This window comes from Salvelinus sp. IW2-2015, unplaced genomic scaffold (assembly GCF_002910315.2).
Source record: "Salvelinus sp. IW2-2015 unplaced genomic scaffold, ASM291031v2 Un_scaffold1391, whole genome shotgun sequence".
In the NCBI taxonomy this organism is placed as follows: Eukaryota; Metazoa; Chordata; class Actinopteri; order Salmoniformes; family Salmonidae; genus Salvelinus; species Salvelinus sp. IW2-2015.
In genome coordinates, this window is record NW_019942879.1 from 104,580 (window position 1) to 120,414 (window position 15,835).

The following is a 15,835-nucleotide window of genomic DNA, read 5'->3' on the forward strand; positions in this document are numbered from 1 at the left end:
ACCTCTGTTGAAATAGTTCAAGTATTCAGGTTTTTGTTGTTTTGAGGCGAGAGTTCTTGAACCCTTCCAAAGTAACAAAAACAAAATGTCAAACAAATTCTGAAAATCACATATAAGCCATGTGACTCGACATGTGACTCTCACACTGTTAACCACCATGACCATGTGTCAGTGCTATCGCTTGTGAAATTCCAAAAAAGGCTGCCTGACCTGTACCCAGGGGCCATAAAAACACATCTACACTGAACTGTAAACATTTCATTTCCCTCAACTGTTAATGACAGTTTGTTCCTCTGCTGATGTTGATCATGGACATTTTGATGTGATGTGGTATTAGACATGTTGGGCAAGTTCATAAAGACCCCAATGTGTTTGTGCTATGGAGTTAGGGGTGGAGGCCGTGTCAGGGGTCATGTGACCGCATAGTGGGAGGAGCCTGGCCTGGCAGAGACCACTCCGTCCCAAGCTAAAGTCACTCGATATGAGGGATGACGGGCCCCAAAATAGCCCTCCAGAGTGTATATAGGGACCCTCTCCCACCTGCTCCATCAGACCACCAGCCTGTACAAAGCCAGAGGATACTGTAGTGACATACAAAAGGACGGGAGAAATAAGACAGGAGGCATGAGGGAGAAATCCGGAGAACCAGAAGGAAAGAAAGACATAAAAAGAGGAAGTTTGGCCAGTGAGAATTGACTTTGGGAAAGTTTTGGTACTCTGCAGAGAGAGTAGCCGTGCTACTCTGGTTGGAAACTCAAGGATCAGAAGGAAGTGAGAAAAGTCAAGGACGATAAGCGTGAAAAGGACAAAGGAATTTGTTTCCCCTGACTGGATTGCAAAGTTTTCTTGGATTTCTCCCACCCCTCCTCCTGGGCTGAGCGCATAGGGGGAGGAAGAACCGTGTTGACTGCAGGGATGAAGTATAGCTACCAGCTACCAGTGTCATCGTACACCACGCGATATAGTCAGTACACACCAATGACATACACACCAACACACTACACCCCCACCAATTACACACCTACGCAYTACACCCCCAGCAATTACACACCTACGCACTACACCCCCACCAATTACACACCTACGCACTACACCCCCACCAAATACACACCCACTTCATATACCCAAACAAAGTACAGCTCAACTCACTACACCCCCACAAGCTACTCCACATCACTTTACACACCTACACACAAAAGCAGTTCCAGTTACACCCCTTCGTACAGCAAAGGAACACGCTACAGTGCTGCTACATGTCGCACAGCACACATACCTGCACAGCAGACTCCTGCACAGCAGACTCCTGCACCTCTACCACTCAAGCCAGTCCGGGCTGTACACTTCTCCAATGACATTATCTTCCAGGACCTTGTCCGACATGGTGAGATGGAGCAGATTGGACGCTTTATGAGAGCGAAGAAAGTACGTCTGCATACCCTCTTCCCATCTGGTGAGTGAATCTACAAATACATAAAGACAGAGGAAARGTGTTGAGAGATTGACAGGAGTTACCACAGCAGGCAAAGGCACCTACAACTGTCTGCATGGAAATATAGTCACYAACTACAACAGCTTATTTTTCGGAGTGATATTGTGTTGACAAATATGAAACTACTGAGAAGTTAATGGGTCTCAAATATTTATTTATATTCTTAACCAGTCAAAGAATAAATGCTCTAAATAATTGTTTGACAAATGCATAGTGAAAGTTCAGAAAAGTTCAGAAGTTAAAAGCAGGGGTTTAAATGACAGAAAAGCAGTGTAAGGGTATGTACAGTGCAGCTGAGCCCTCTTCTGACTGTGCCCATGTATGGTGCTCTGTGTACAGGTATGGCAGCACTCCATGAGGCCGTACTCACAGGGAACCTGGATTGCGTGAAGCTGCTGGTGAAATATGGAGCTGATGTCCACCAGAGAGATGAGGACGGCTGGACGCCGCTGCACATGGCCTGCAGTGATGGCTTCCCCGAAATCGCCGGGTTGGTGTACAAATGAAACACAAACTCATAAAACGTCCACAGAAATATTTCCCTACAGTACGGAGACCACAAAACAAAACATTCAATTGATCTATCATGCAACATTGCTGCCTCTTTGAGAAATAACTCTTCTGACAAAAGGCAGGTAGTGATTTGCTAACCATACTGACCTCGGTGACCTGATTGAACCAGACATGCAGCATTTCATAGCCAGTGTGAATATAGACAATGAAGATGCCTTGTGTGAATGTGACTTGTGCTGAACAACACTGTATTTTGTTCCTCCTTAGCTACCTGCTCTCTCTTGGTGCCAGTGCATTTGCAGAGAACGAGAACGGGGAGAAGCCAGCGGACCTCATTGACCCAGACTGTAAGGAGCTGGTCAATCTATTTGAGGCAGGCTGTGTGTAACTCACTGGCCACCTATAGAACAGGACCTGAAGGAGCTTGATGTGGACAGATGGATAGTGTACCCTGGTCCTGAGACTAGCTTCTTGGAATGGAAAAGCCCAGCCAGAGAGAAGGAGAAAGACTGGGACAAGGGACCAGGCCACTTTTCCTGCTACAGAGCACCTGTAGCCTATTCTTTGCTAAATGCATAATTGTGACTCACAATGCTTTTTGGAGAGGTTTTGTATATCAAGTTGGACAATGCTTTGTAAAGGTTATTATTTTTTGTAACTTTTTCATTCTTTGCTTAAAAGAAGTTGGCTAATTTTTGTTTGGTGCTTTTCCACAAAAACATGCAAACCAGTCTTGTCACTAGTTGTCACAAACAGCATATCAGGCTGTTCATAGCACCAGCATCTTTCAGTTTCCCAGATCATGTAGCACCACATACCAAAAAATACAGTGTGACACAACACAGTAAACAGGTGTTATTTAATCTGTGTAATGAATCAATAGGGTATGTCTTCATTCTGATTACCCAATGAGATCATCCAGCCCAATTCTGTGATCAATCTTGTAAAAATCTGACTGTCCATTGCTTGAATTTTCCACAAAACTACGCAGCATTGAGGAGAGTTCCTGCATATGGGCAGAGACTATTTTCAACTCACTGCTTCCAAAATACAGACAGAGTACAGACTGTATTTGGCATTGTTCTCTGCATTTAGCCTGTATGTTTATGGCTTGGGAAAAGTTGTGTGTATCCTCTCTGCTGTGCAGAGAGAGGGCGTCAATAACAATTCACATCAAAAATTACATTTCATTTGGTAGGCCAGAGATCATTGGAAAATAGCTACTATGCCATACATGCACTGGTGCTGCTGTATTGGCATTTTTACTATTATCCTTGGCAGTTGTTATTTTCTGAAATAGTTAACAGTGTTGATGAAAGTGTAAGTGGTATTCTGCCCATTTCAACTAATCTAATGAATTTCACCAATGAAAGTCTTATTTTTTTACAAAATATTTTCATAAATAAAGGTGCTTTTTATAAATATTGATGAAATTAATTGGTGAGGACGCAATTCTTTTCTATCTCACTGATTGACCCTTGATGGAAAAATCTACGTAGCCTATTATAGGTTATGATAAGGATCACCTAGAGGAAAAAGGTAACGAGCTGCTAATTCACATCATAATTTCATATCAACCTGAGGTTTATGTTTCGGCTTAGTGTGGTGTTCACATGCTGTCAGAGATCTCTGAAGTGTGGAGTTCTGACTTGGAAGTTTCACTTGAACGACCCTCAAGTCGTACAGTGAATCCCAAACCAGGCCCTCGCCCCTACCAACTAACTCATTTGTAGGGCCCTTAATTTTACGTGTTACTGATAAAAATTCAGAGGGTGACTTCAAAAGTGGAGAGGGGACCAAATAAGCCCATCGACTTCGGGACACACTCGTGACTTGAATGATGCAATTACACAGGTATATAATAATACAAGCATACAATTTTAATGACAAAATTCCATCATGTTTCTTCCAATGAGAAAACATGTATTTTGTTTAGGGTCAAAGTAGTCAGATGGGGTGGTGGGTTTTTGGGGATAGTGCATAGGTGCAGGTTTAGATGGTGGTGCAATTTAAGATTTTCACATTTCCCTTTTTTGTTTGTGACCAAAATGTGCAATTTGCACTCCGACCTGCGAAAGGCAGCAATACACAACACAGCGTCTACTCTGCTGGAAAACCACATGAAGAAGAAGTTTGAACACGGTAACACACCTTTGTCGGAGGACTGGGCGAGCAAGAGGATGGATGGCGAGAGGAAGCGAGGCAGAAAGAACAGTAGAGAAAGACAGTAGAGTAGAGTACAGTACAGTAGAGAAAAATGCATGTTACGCACCTGAAGATCCTGAGCAGTCGACGGATAATGAACTTGAAATTGATCCTGACAAAAGTGAGGAGAATGAACCTGCGTCGTCAGGTGAAGTGAAGGCTTCCAAGCCTCACCCCAATGATCAGGAAAATGCATGAGATGACTCTGGCCCAGTGGGAGTACGATTCATGGAGAAAGTGGATCCATGCCTTTTGGCCGATCCGTTTGTGCTATCAGGCTGGGTGAAGGAGTGTGGTTCTGTCAATTCGGTCAAAGTATCCAGAGATGGACTTGTGTTGCTTTTTTGTGTGTCTGCTGCTCAGAGGGAAAGGTCGTTGCGCATTTCTAGTCTTGGGACGAAAGCAATGTCCTGCTTTGATCTCCGGAGCAGACCGCCGCTGACAGGAGTGATAACTGGGGTGGGGTTGAGTGGATCAACTGAAGTTGGGGGTCCCCGGTGTTTGTGACATACGTTGTTTAGTGCGGCGCAGACTAGAGTGTTTGCCGGATAAAGTCATGCTAGGGTATATACATTTTCCGGTTGAGAGCTTTTGTTTCCGAACCCACTATGGTGTTTCAGGTGCAAAGGTCATGTTGCAGCAGTATGTAGGAGGGAGATAACTAAATGTGAGAAGTGTGTATGTGGGAGTGGGCTGGGGGAGTGTTTCAATTGTGGGGTGGCCATGTTGCTAGGATCAGACATGTCCTGTGCAAGTGAGACAGATTGAAGTTTCCAGGGTGAGATCAGTGGAGAAAGTGTCATATGCTGAGACAGTAAGGAAAGTAGAGAGTAGAGGTTGATGGGCAAAGTGTGAGGGAGCCTGAGAGGATCCCTGTGAGGATTTTATTTACTACCACAAACCGATGCTGGCACTAAGAACGCACTCAACGAGCTATATAGGACCATAAGCCAACAAGAAATAGCTCATCCAGAGGCAGCGCTCCTACTGGCCGTGATTTTAATGCAGGAAAACTGAAATCTGTTTTACTTCATTTCTACCAGCATGTCACCTGTGCAACTAGAGGGCAAAAAAAATGACATCACCTGACTGGAATATGTTATTGGATTCATGAAATTGTGGAGTTTTACCACATCAGTCAATGGCTTCATTAATAAGTGCATCGACGACGTCGTCCCCACAGTAACCGTACGTACATATCCCAACCAGAAGTCATGAATTACAGGCAACATCCGCACTGAGCTAAAGGCTAGAGCTGCCACTTTCAAGGAGTGGGACCATAACCAGGATGCCCTCCGACGAACCATCAAACAGGCAAAGCATCAATAAAAGACTAAGATCGAATCCTACTACTCCGGCTCTGACGCTAGTCGTATGTGACAGGGCTTGCGTACGTACATATCCCAACCAGAAGCCATGGATTACAGACAACATCCACACTAAGCTAAAGGCCAGAGCTGCCCCTTTCAAGGAGTGGCACACTAACCCGTACGCGCTCTGACTAACCATCAAACAGGCAAAGCATCAATAAAGGACTAAGATCGAATCCTACTACAGCAGCTCTGATGCTCGGCAGATGTGGCAGGGCTTGCAAACTATCACGGATTACAAAGGGAAACCCAGCTGCGAGCTGTCCATTGACACGAGCCTACCCGACGAGCTAAATATCTTCTATGCTCGCTTTGAGGCAAGCAACACTGAAACATGCATGAGACCACCAGCTGTTCCGGATGACTGTGGGATCACGCTCTCCGTAGCCGATGTGAGTAAGACCTTTAAACAGGTTAAAATTCACAGGGCCAGACGGATTACCAGGATGCGTACTCAGAGCATGCGCTGATCAGGTGGCAAGTGTCTTCACTGACATTTTCAACCTCTCCCTAACCCAGTCTGTAATACCTACATGTTTCAAGCAGACCACCATAGTCCCTGTGCCCAAGAACGCCAAGATAGCCTGTTTAAATGACTATCGCCCCGTAGCACTCACAACTGTAGCCATGAAATGCTTTGGAAGGCTGGTCATAGCTCACATCAACACTATCCTCGCAGAAACCGTGGACCCACTGCATTTCGCATACAGCCCCAACAGATTCATAGATGATGTAATTCTATTGCACTCCACACTGCCCTTTCCAACTTGGACAAAAGGAACACCAATGTGAGAATGCTGTTTATTGACTTCAGCTCAGCGTTCAACACCATAGAGCCCTTGAAGCTCATCACTAAGCTAACGTCCCTGGGACTGAACACCTCCCTCTGCAACTGAATCCTGGACTTCCTGACAGGCCGTCCCCAGATGGTGAGGGTAGGCAACAACACATCCGCCACGCTGACCCTCAACACGGGGGCCCCTCAGGGGTGCGTGCTTTGTCCCTTCCTGTACTCCCTGTTCACCCACGACTGCAGATGACACGACTGTGGTAGGCCTGATCACTGACGATGATGATAGGGAGCCTATAGGGAGGAGGTCAGAGACCTGGCAGGACAAGAACCTCTCCCTCAACGTCAGTAAGAAAAAGGAGCTGATCGTGTACTACAAAAACGGAGGGCCGAGCACGCCCCCATTCACATCGATGGGGCTGTAGTGGAGCGGATTGAGAGCTTCAAGTTCCTCGGTGTCCACAAAACTAAAGATCTATCATGGTCCAAATACACCAACACAGTCGTGAAGAGGGCAAGACAACGCCTCTTCCCTCTCAGGAGGCTGAAAATATTTGGCATGGGCCCTCAGATCTTTAAAAAGTTTGACAGATGCACCATCGAGACCATCTTGACTGGCTGCATCAACGCTTGGTATGACAATTGCTTGGCATCCGACCGCAAGGTTTTACAGAAGGTAGTGCGTACAGCCCAGTACATCACTGGGGCTGAGAGCTTCCTGTCATATGAGGCGGTGTCAGAGGAAGGCACCAAACATTTTCTAACTCTCCAGCCACCCAAGCTGACAATCGGTACCAATGCACCAAGTCTGGAACCAACAAGACCATGAACAGCTTCTACCCCAAGCCATAAGACTTCTAAATGACTGCTAAATAGCTAATCAAATGGCTACCTTGACTACCTGCATTGATCCTTTTATGCACTAACTCTCTTGCACAGACTTTACACACACACTCACACTGACACCCCAACACATAGACACTACATACGCACACACACACACAACATGCACACACATGCATACTGACGCCACACACTCACTTTCACACTTACCGCGAACCACAAGAGGTTGGTCGTACCTTAATTGGGGAGGACGGTCTCGTGGTAATGGTTGGAGCGGAATCAGAGGAATAGTATCAAATACATTAAACACATAGTTTCCATATGTTTGATGCCATTCAATTTTCTCAGTTTCTGACATTATTATGAACCAACCTCCTATGCCACATGCGATGCTACTACAGTCTATTATCTATCCTGTTGCCTAGTCACTTTACCCCTACTTATATGTACAGTACATACAGTTGAAGTCTGAAGTTTACATACACTTACTTAGGTTGGAGTCATTATAACTCGTTTTTCAATCACTCCACAAAATCTAAAGATATCAGCCAAGACCTCACAAAAAATATTGTAGACCTCCACAAGTCTGGTTCATCCTTGGGAGCAATTTCCAAATGCCTTAAGGTACCACGTTCATCTGTACAAACAATAGTACGCAAGTATAAACTGTCTTCTAGAGATGAATGTACTTTGGTGCGAAAAGTGCAAATCAATCCCAGAACAACAGCAAAGGACCCTGTGAAGATGCTGGAGGAAACCGGTACAAAAGTATCTATATCCACAGTAAAATGAGTCCTATATCGACATAACCTGAAAGGCTGCTCAGCAAGGAAGAAGCCACTGCTCCAAAATCGCCATAAAAAAGCCAGACTACGGTTTGCAACTGCACATGGGGACAAAGATTGTACTTTTTGGAGAAATGTCCTATGTTCTGATGAAACAAAAATAGAACTGTTTGGCCATAATGACCATCGTTATGTTTGGAGGAAAAAGGGGGAGGCTTGCAAGCCGAAGAACACCATCCCAACCGTGAAGTACGGGGGTGGCAGCATCATGTTGTGGGGGTGCTTTGCTGCAGGAGGGCATGATGCACTTTACAAAATAGATGGCATCATGAGGGAGGAAAATTATGTGGATATATATTGAAGCAACATCTCAAGACATCACTCAGGAAGTTAAAGCTTGGTCGCAAATGGGTCTTCCAACTGGACATTGACCCCAAGCATACTTCCAAAGTTGTGGCAAAATGGCTTAAGGACAACAAAGTCAAGGTATTGGAGTGGCCATCACAAAGCCCTGACCTCAAACCCATAGAAAATTTGTGGGCAGAACTGAAAAAAACGTGCGTGAGCAAGGAGGCCTACAAACCTGACTCGGTTACACCAGCTCTGTCAGGAGGAATCGGCCAAAATTCACCCAACTTATTGTGGAAAGCTTGTGGAAGGCTACCTGAAACATTTGACCCAAGTTAAACAATTTAAAGGCAATGTTACCAAATACTAATTGATGTATGTTAACTTCTGACCCACTGGGAATGTGATGAAAGAAATAAAAGCTGAAATAAATCCTTATCTCTACTATTATTCTTACATTTCACATTCTTAAAATAAGTGGTGATCTTAACTGACCCAAGACAGGGAATTTTTACTAGGATTAAATGTCAGGAATTGTGAAAAAGTGAGTTTAAATATATTTGGCTAACACGAAACCCAAACCGGCTGCGCGTGTGCGCTATCGTGCATAAATTTATTTTGTCACTCTACACCAAACGCGATCACGACACGCAAGTTAAAGAGACAAAAAGTGAGTAAAAAACACCCTAAATATGTTAAGAACTACAAATGAACTTTCTTCTGTGATTCTTTTTTTTTTATGTCACAATTCCAACCCTCCTTCTTTATCTGGGCTTGGGACTGGCAAAAGTGACCCAAAAGAGACACTTAGTTTTATTTATTTTTATTTAAAAAAATTGTTTCGTTTTTTACATTTACATTCACGGCTGGATCAGCCAGCGGCGGCTTCCCGCACGCGCGATTCATTTGCAGTATGGATGCAGAGGGGTGAACATCTCCTGCTCTGACTGCAGCTGGGAGGGACTGCTGCGCGAGGACTGGGCCGCCTGAGTGCTTTGGGACAGGGGTGAGACCCGCGGCGGGACCCACGGCAGCACCCGCTGCTCGTTGAGAAGAGTAAGAACGATACGTGCTTTTACGTCAGAGTCTCCAATAACACCAGAAAAAGTCTCTAGATTTGTCGCTAGTCGCTTTTTTGAAAATGTGTCGCTAGAGGGGTCTGAATACTCGCTAAATATAGCGACAACGTCGCTAAATTGGGCAACACTGCTTAGAGCCCCACAGTGGAGGTGTCATAATACCCATAAAACCAAGCAGTCAAACAGGGAAATGGTGAGGGGCGCTATATAGCCATGTTATTTTTTACTTGTTATCGTTAACTCTTCATTGTTGGAAAAGGACCCATAAGTAAGCATGTCACTTAGTCTACGAAGCATGTGACAAATAATATTTGATTTGAGTAGTAGGCCACTACAGGGGTAATATAGGGTTACATGGCGTTTCAGTTTCCTTTTATTGTGAACAAATGTGCAATGCACTTTCCAAACTGTGAAAGGCAGCAATACGCAAAAAAGTGTCTAGTCTGCCGGAAAACCACACGAAGAAGAAGAAGAAAGCAACACCTTTCTCAATCAATGAGAATATATTTTAAACAGACAATATGGTGGTGATACACATTTTTTTTGATTACTTCATGTAGCCAAAAAAATATATATAATTTAATATTGGAGCAATTTCTAAATTCAAACGAACCCCCCTGCAACTAGACATGGACATTTAGATGAAATGCGTTCTTCCAAGTCAGGAACTGAGGATGCATCGTCAAGTTGGTCGAAAATTATCTGTGCTACACTTAACATTACCTACCGAATAACGCCTATAAGCCAGCTGGAACAGTAATGGTCTGACTAGGGCTTGGTGATATTTTTAATAACTAGGGTGCATTATGATGATGATGATTTTTAATTGCTAGAGTGCATTTTTTTAGGGCCTATAAACTCGGGTAAGGGTATTTTTAGCCAATGCTTTTTCTAACTTCTTCGCAAGCTGGTCCATGGTCTGTTTTATTTAAACAAGTACCAAAAAGACTCGAGCAGAGAGGGTAAATGTTGGGGAGAAGGCATTCTTTTGGGATTTGAACATTATTTTGAACCAACAAACCTATTAAGTTTTGTTGACTTCCGTTTTAAATTACTTGCCCAGAAATGATTGGTTGGTATTGGCAACCGTTTTAGCCGACGGGAGGCCTAGCTAGCTAACGCTAGTTACATCTTGTTGGCTGAATAAAGAAAGCGAAAGGAAGCTGGATCTAAACCTTCTTCTTTGGTAATTTTTGGATTATTCCAAGCTAGCTATAGCGTTATTAATTAATATTCCACTGCTGTTGGAAACATTTAATTTGTACTATTGTCTGGATATATTCAGCTAGATAAAGTTAAATGGCTTAACTAATAATAGTAGATGTTGATAACGTGTAGCAAACATTCGCTAGATAGCTAACGTTATGGTACCGAATATGCTAACGTTAGCTTGCTAGTTAGCTAACGTTATCCTTTATCTGTCAGCCACTACTTCAACCGCAAGATCATTTCTAACCAACAAAAATGTCAATTTAAAATATACGATATTGGGTCACGTTAGTTAGCAAGCTAGGTGCTTTATATTTTACGAGTCGCTGGTCAATATGAGTTGGCAAGTATAATTTCTTGTTAGCTGTCTTAGCTAACGTTAGCTAGCTCGCTTGTGTAACGTTAAGTGTCAGATACAAACATGTAAACATTGAAGCATAACTAACATCAATAAGCAAGCTAATGCCGATAGTGTGGCATCCACCAATGTAGCTTTCTGGCTGTATAGTTAAGTAACTGTATTTTGCAGTCTGCTTTAGCTAGCTAGCTTTCAAATGTCAACATTCCTCAATTGTTTGTGATTGGTGTCTTTATTTAGAATTAATCATGTCACGCCTTGTTTCCGCCACTAGCTATTCAACAGAGGATAAAGAAGGTTCATATTCTCTTAACCCCCCAACTATTCATTAGAAAGGAGCAAGAGACAGACTGCACACAGAATGAGGTTGGAAGAGCGTTGTTTACCTGTTATGGTTGTGTTGTGTGCTAACTGTATATCAAGCTGTATCTTGTAGAATCAGGTATACTGCATGCATGCCAGAAAAACGTATGTTCTGTTATCCAGCCTGTCTGTTCTGTGTTTTCATTCTTTCTTGCTGTTTTTTTTTTTTTTGTATCTTTGCTGCTTTATAGCTCATCTGCTCCCAGGATGGTGAACAACTACAAGCGGACTTCCAGTCCTCGGTCTCCTACGAACAGCGGGGAGCTCTTCACTCCAGCACATGAGGAGAATGTGCGTTTCATCCACGACAGTGAGTCTGCCTCAGAAGGCCGATATCTTACTAAGACTAGCCCTTAAGTCTCTCACCTAAGTAGGCTTATATGTTGGCCATCAACATGATCCACTGTAAGAAGCTCCTTACAGAGCCCCTGTACCACTGAGCTCAGATGAGCCATTTGGATGGAATGTGGTATGTAAGGAGATGGTTGAAAGCTGGCATGTGTATGCTTCTTTACAGCCTGGCAGTGTGTGCTCAGAGACATCCGGTCACCACAGAGCAGCGAACGCAAAGACCGTGGACCACAGGAGTATGTGGAAAAGAACCCAAATCCCAACTTAAATTGTAAGTGTTTGTCATTTAAACAGGCTATTTACTAGATTTGTCAAAGACAGTAACGTTATTTTTATCCTTTCTTGCAGCTTTCACACCAGTTGACCTGAGTGACCTCAAGAAATGCAACACACAGGACTCCAAGAAGTCCTAGTCTTTCTCTTTATAGTCAAAAGCTTTTTTTCTGCACCAATTATCCTTGAGAACTTTCTCCTCCTCTGTCAGCCAGGAAGTCAACCTTTTGGCCATTCCTGCCCAGAATGCCAGTCCTCTTTCTGCCCACCCGGACTAACAGCCTGCCCATTCAACAGCAGTGGGCTGATGTCCTAACAACCACAATATTTTTGGAGTTCCTTATCCACCCCAGTCCCCCCCCTCTCTTTCTCTGTCCAGGCTCAATATTTTCTTACCCTACCTCTCATCTGGTTGACGTGGAATGCAAGAAAGCTGGCATTTGATTTCCAGGGATTCTCTCTTCCGGTTCTTGGTTTTACAGCCATGAATTTTTCATTTTCACTCTTTTTTTTATGTGAATGGGACTGATGCAGAGTTTCAATGAAATATGCTGACATCCTGATGCCGAAGTACAGATGGTGTACAAATTCTTCATGGGACACTTTAAAGGACTGCAGTCTTAAATATAAACTGTTTTCTTTTCAATCTACAAAGGATAATGCTGAAGGGCTGGCATTCTTTTTTTGTAAGATAGTTGAATTGTAGATATATTGGAATGGAAACCGATTGTACGGGCGAGTTTTGGAAGCCAAAAATTGTTTAGGATAAATGCCAACATTTTTCATGTAAATTCATGCCCCTGAAATGGACTTCAAGTAGACATCGCCACATTGACTTCTCAGCCTTGAAAAAAAATATTGAATAAAATACTTTTACAATATTTCACTCAATGCATTGGTCATAGATGTTCTGACCTAAATTTACTTTTTGGGTGTGTTTACCTATATACTCCCCAATGATGTATGTACAAATGTCACAGAACCTACAGTAGGATGGTAAATTGTTGTCTCATGCTCTTTGTTTTGTTTGTGCGTTGTTACTGAAAACAGTGTAATAGGCTACTGAACAAAAATATAATTGCAACAATTTCAAAGATTTTACTAAATGCAGTTCATATAAGGAAATCAGTCAATTTAAATGAATTCATTAGGCCCTAATCTATGGATTTCACATGACTGGGCAGGAATGCAACCATAGGCCCACCCACTGAGTTTTTCCCCACAAAAGGGCTTTTATTACAGAAATACTCCTCAGCAACCCATCCACACCCCCCTCATACGATCCCGCAGGTGAAGAAGCCGGATGTTGAGGTCCTGGGCTGGCGTGGTTACACGTGGTCTGCGGTTGTGAGGTTGCTTGGACGTACTGCCACATTCTCTAAAACAATGTTCGAGGCACCTTGTGGTAGAGAAATTAACATAACATGACCTGGCAACAGCTCTGGTGGACATTCCTGCAGTCAGCATGACTATTGCACTCTCCCTCAAAACTTGAGGTGTTGTGTGACAAATTAGTGGCCTTTTATTGTCCCTAGCACAAGGCGCACCTGTGTAATGGTCATGCTGTTTAATCAGCTTCTTGATATGCACACCTGTTAGGTGGATGGATTATCTTGGCAAAGGAGAAATGCTCATTAACAGGGATGTAAACAAATTTGTGCACAAAATTTGAGAGAAATATGTTTTTTGTGCATATGGAAAACATGGGACCAACACTTTACATGTTGTGTTTATTTTCATTGTATGTATAGTCAGCTATATTTCTTTCTCTGATCTAGTTCCTTCATATCACAGAGGGAATCATGAAGTGCTCGGTTATGGTCTGAAAGCAGTTATAACAACAGGGCTCAGCCAGTATTCACAAAAGTTAGCAAAGAGAGAATTACTCCATAATGGTAAACCTATTAGTAGTACAAACAAGTACAAATCAAATTTTATTTGTCACATACACATGGTTAGCAGATGTTAATGCGAGTGTAGCGAAATGCTTGTGCTTCTAGTTCCGACAATGCAGTAATAACCAACAAGTAACCTAACAATTCCACAACTACTACCTTATACACACAGGTGTAAAGGGATAAAGAATATGTACATAAAGATAAATGAATGAGTGATGGTACAGAACGGCATAGGCAAGATGCAGTAGATGGTATAGAGTACAGTTTATTTTGTTTAAAGTGACTAGTGATACATTTTTACATAATTTCCATCAATTCCCATTATTAAAGTGGCTGGAGTTGAGTCAGTATGTTGGCAGCGGCCACTAAATGTTAGTGATGGCTGTTTAACAGTCTGATGGCCTTGAGATAGAAGCTGTTTTTCAGTCTCTCGGTCCCTGCTTTGATGCACCTGTACTGACCTCGCCTTCTGGATGATAGCGGGGTGAACAGGCAGTGGCTCGGGTGGTTGTTGTCCTTGATGATCTTTATGGCCTTCCTGTGACATCGGGTGGTGTAGGTGTCCTGGAGGGCAGGTAGTTTGCCCCCGGTGATGCGTTGTGCAGACCTCACTACCCTCTGGAGAGCCTTACGGTTGTGGGCGGAGCAGTTTCCGTACCAGGCGGTGATACAGCCCGACAGGATGCTCTCGATTGTGCATCTGTAACAATTTCAAGAAGATACAATCATGGCGGCATGATATATTTTAACGATATTGTGGGCTATGTGAAACTGCACTCAAATATAGGTGTTGATGCATCTGTGTTGACAAAGTTCACATGTGGATACAGTTGGTGTAGGCCATGGTATTAACACAACACATTTATTTACACATTTGTCTCAGGAATCTTATATCAAATAAAATGTCATTGGTCACGTACACATTTTGCATATGTTATCGCATGCTGGTAAAATAAAGGTAAAATAAATAAAATTGCAAGTGCAGCTAAATGCTTATATTTCTAGTTTCAACATTGCAATATACCTAACAATACACACAAATCCTAAAAATTAAGAAATATCAGAACGAGCAATGTCAGAGTCTGGGATATATATATATATATTTATATATACATATATATATTTATAAACTGGGATGTTCGAGCCCTGAATACTGATTGGCTGACAGCCACGGTATATCAGACAGTATACCACGGGTATGACAAAACATTTATTTTTACTACTCTAATTAAGTTGGTAACCAGTTTATAATAGCAATAAGGTACCTCAGGAGTTTGTGGCACACCCCCTCGTGCCTTATTGTGTAATATAATGGTGTGTATAGACAGTATGGCTAGTATACTGTCTGAACAGGAGTGGTGTGTACAGCGGTAGTTATAGGATGAATACAGTATATACATATGAAGTTGGTAAAACAGTGTGTAAACATTATAAAAGTGACCAGTGTTCAATGACTATGTACATAGGGCAGCAGTCTCTAAGATAGCTGGCTAGTAAAAGTGCCCTAAGTTCAGGGCAGTGTACTGGGGCGAGGCCGGCTAGTGGTGACTATTTAACAGTCTGATGGCATGGAAAGTCTCTCGGTCCCGGCTTTGATGCACCTGTACTGTCTCGGCCTTCTAGATGGTAGAGGGGTGACCAGGCCATGTCTCGGATGGCTGAGGGGCCAAGCCGAATTGCACCAACTATCAAGGAATATGCCAGATTTATCTATTTTTGTATAACCAGCTGTACAGTAAATTCGAGACCATTGCGCTGCTGCACTGATAATAGCAGCACAGGTCTTTGTAGTGATATGACTCAAGGGATCAATTTCAAATAGTCCCTTCTTGATTTGACAGCATAACCTGAGTAAAACTGTTGAAGGGGCGGCGCACAACAAGCGGACACTGACAGCGTCATCCGTCCTCACGTAACGAGGGGCTCGTGGCTATAAAGACAGCTTGCGCTCCATTTTAGCG

At 43.1% G+C, this 15,835-nt stretch overlaps 2 protein-coding genes across 5 annotated transcripts; both read left to right on the plus strand.

Moving 5' to 3' along the window:
- Window positions 1-556: 556 nt before the first annotated feature.
- On the plus strand, window positions 557-2,961 carry LOC111981904 (protein phosphatase 1 regulatory subunit 12B). The gene is made up of 3 exons (XM_024013395.3): window positions 557-1,450; window positions 1,829-1,979; window positions 2,270-2,961. Exons 1-3 carry the CDS (start codon window positions 916-918, stop codon window positions 2,388-2,390), a joined length of 807 nt encoding a protein of 268 aa, XP_023869163.2. The 5' UTR covers window positions 557-915; the 3' UTR covers window positions 2,391-2,961.
- Window positions 2,962-9,265: 6,304 nt separating this feature from the next.
- On the plus strand, window positions 9,266-12,857 carry LOC112067757 (mapk-regulated corepressor-interacting protein 1). Of its 4 annotated transcripts, none has more exons than XM_024138109.2 (5): window positions 9,268-9,399; window positions 11,264-11,355; window positions 11,544-11,662; window positions 11,870-11,974; window positions 12,052-12,857. In XM_024138109.2, exons 2-5 carry the CDS (start codon window positions 11,351-11,353, stop codon window positions 12,114-12,116), a joined length of 294 nt encoding a protein of 97 aa, XP_023993877.1. In that variant the 5' UTR covers window positions 9,268-9,399; window positions 11,264-11,350; the 3' UTR covers window positions 12,117-12,857. The 4 variants fall into 4 exon arrangements, with proteins under 4 accessions (XP_070295173.1, XP_023993877.1, XP_023993875.1 ...); XM_024138107.2 differs by lacking the exon at window positions 9,268-9,399 and adding an exon at window positions 9,780-10,608; XM_070439072.1 differs by lacking the exon at window positions 11,264-11,355 and having other exon boundaries at window positions 9,266-9,399.
- The last annotated feature ends 2,978 nt before the right edge of the window (window positions 12,858-15,835 follow it).

Coding starts and splice junctions, on each gene's coding strand:
- LOC112067757 (XM_024138109.2), top strand. Junction 11,663..11,869: donor TGTGCGTTTCATCCACGACA/GTGAGTCTGCCT, acceptor GCTTCTTTACAG/CCTGGCAGTGTGTGCTCAGA. Junction 11,975..12,051: donor CCCAAATCCCAACTTAAATT/GTAAGTGTTTGT, acceptor CCTTTCTTGCAG/CTTTCACACCAGTTGACCTG.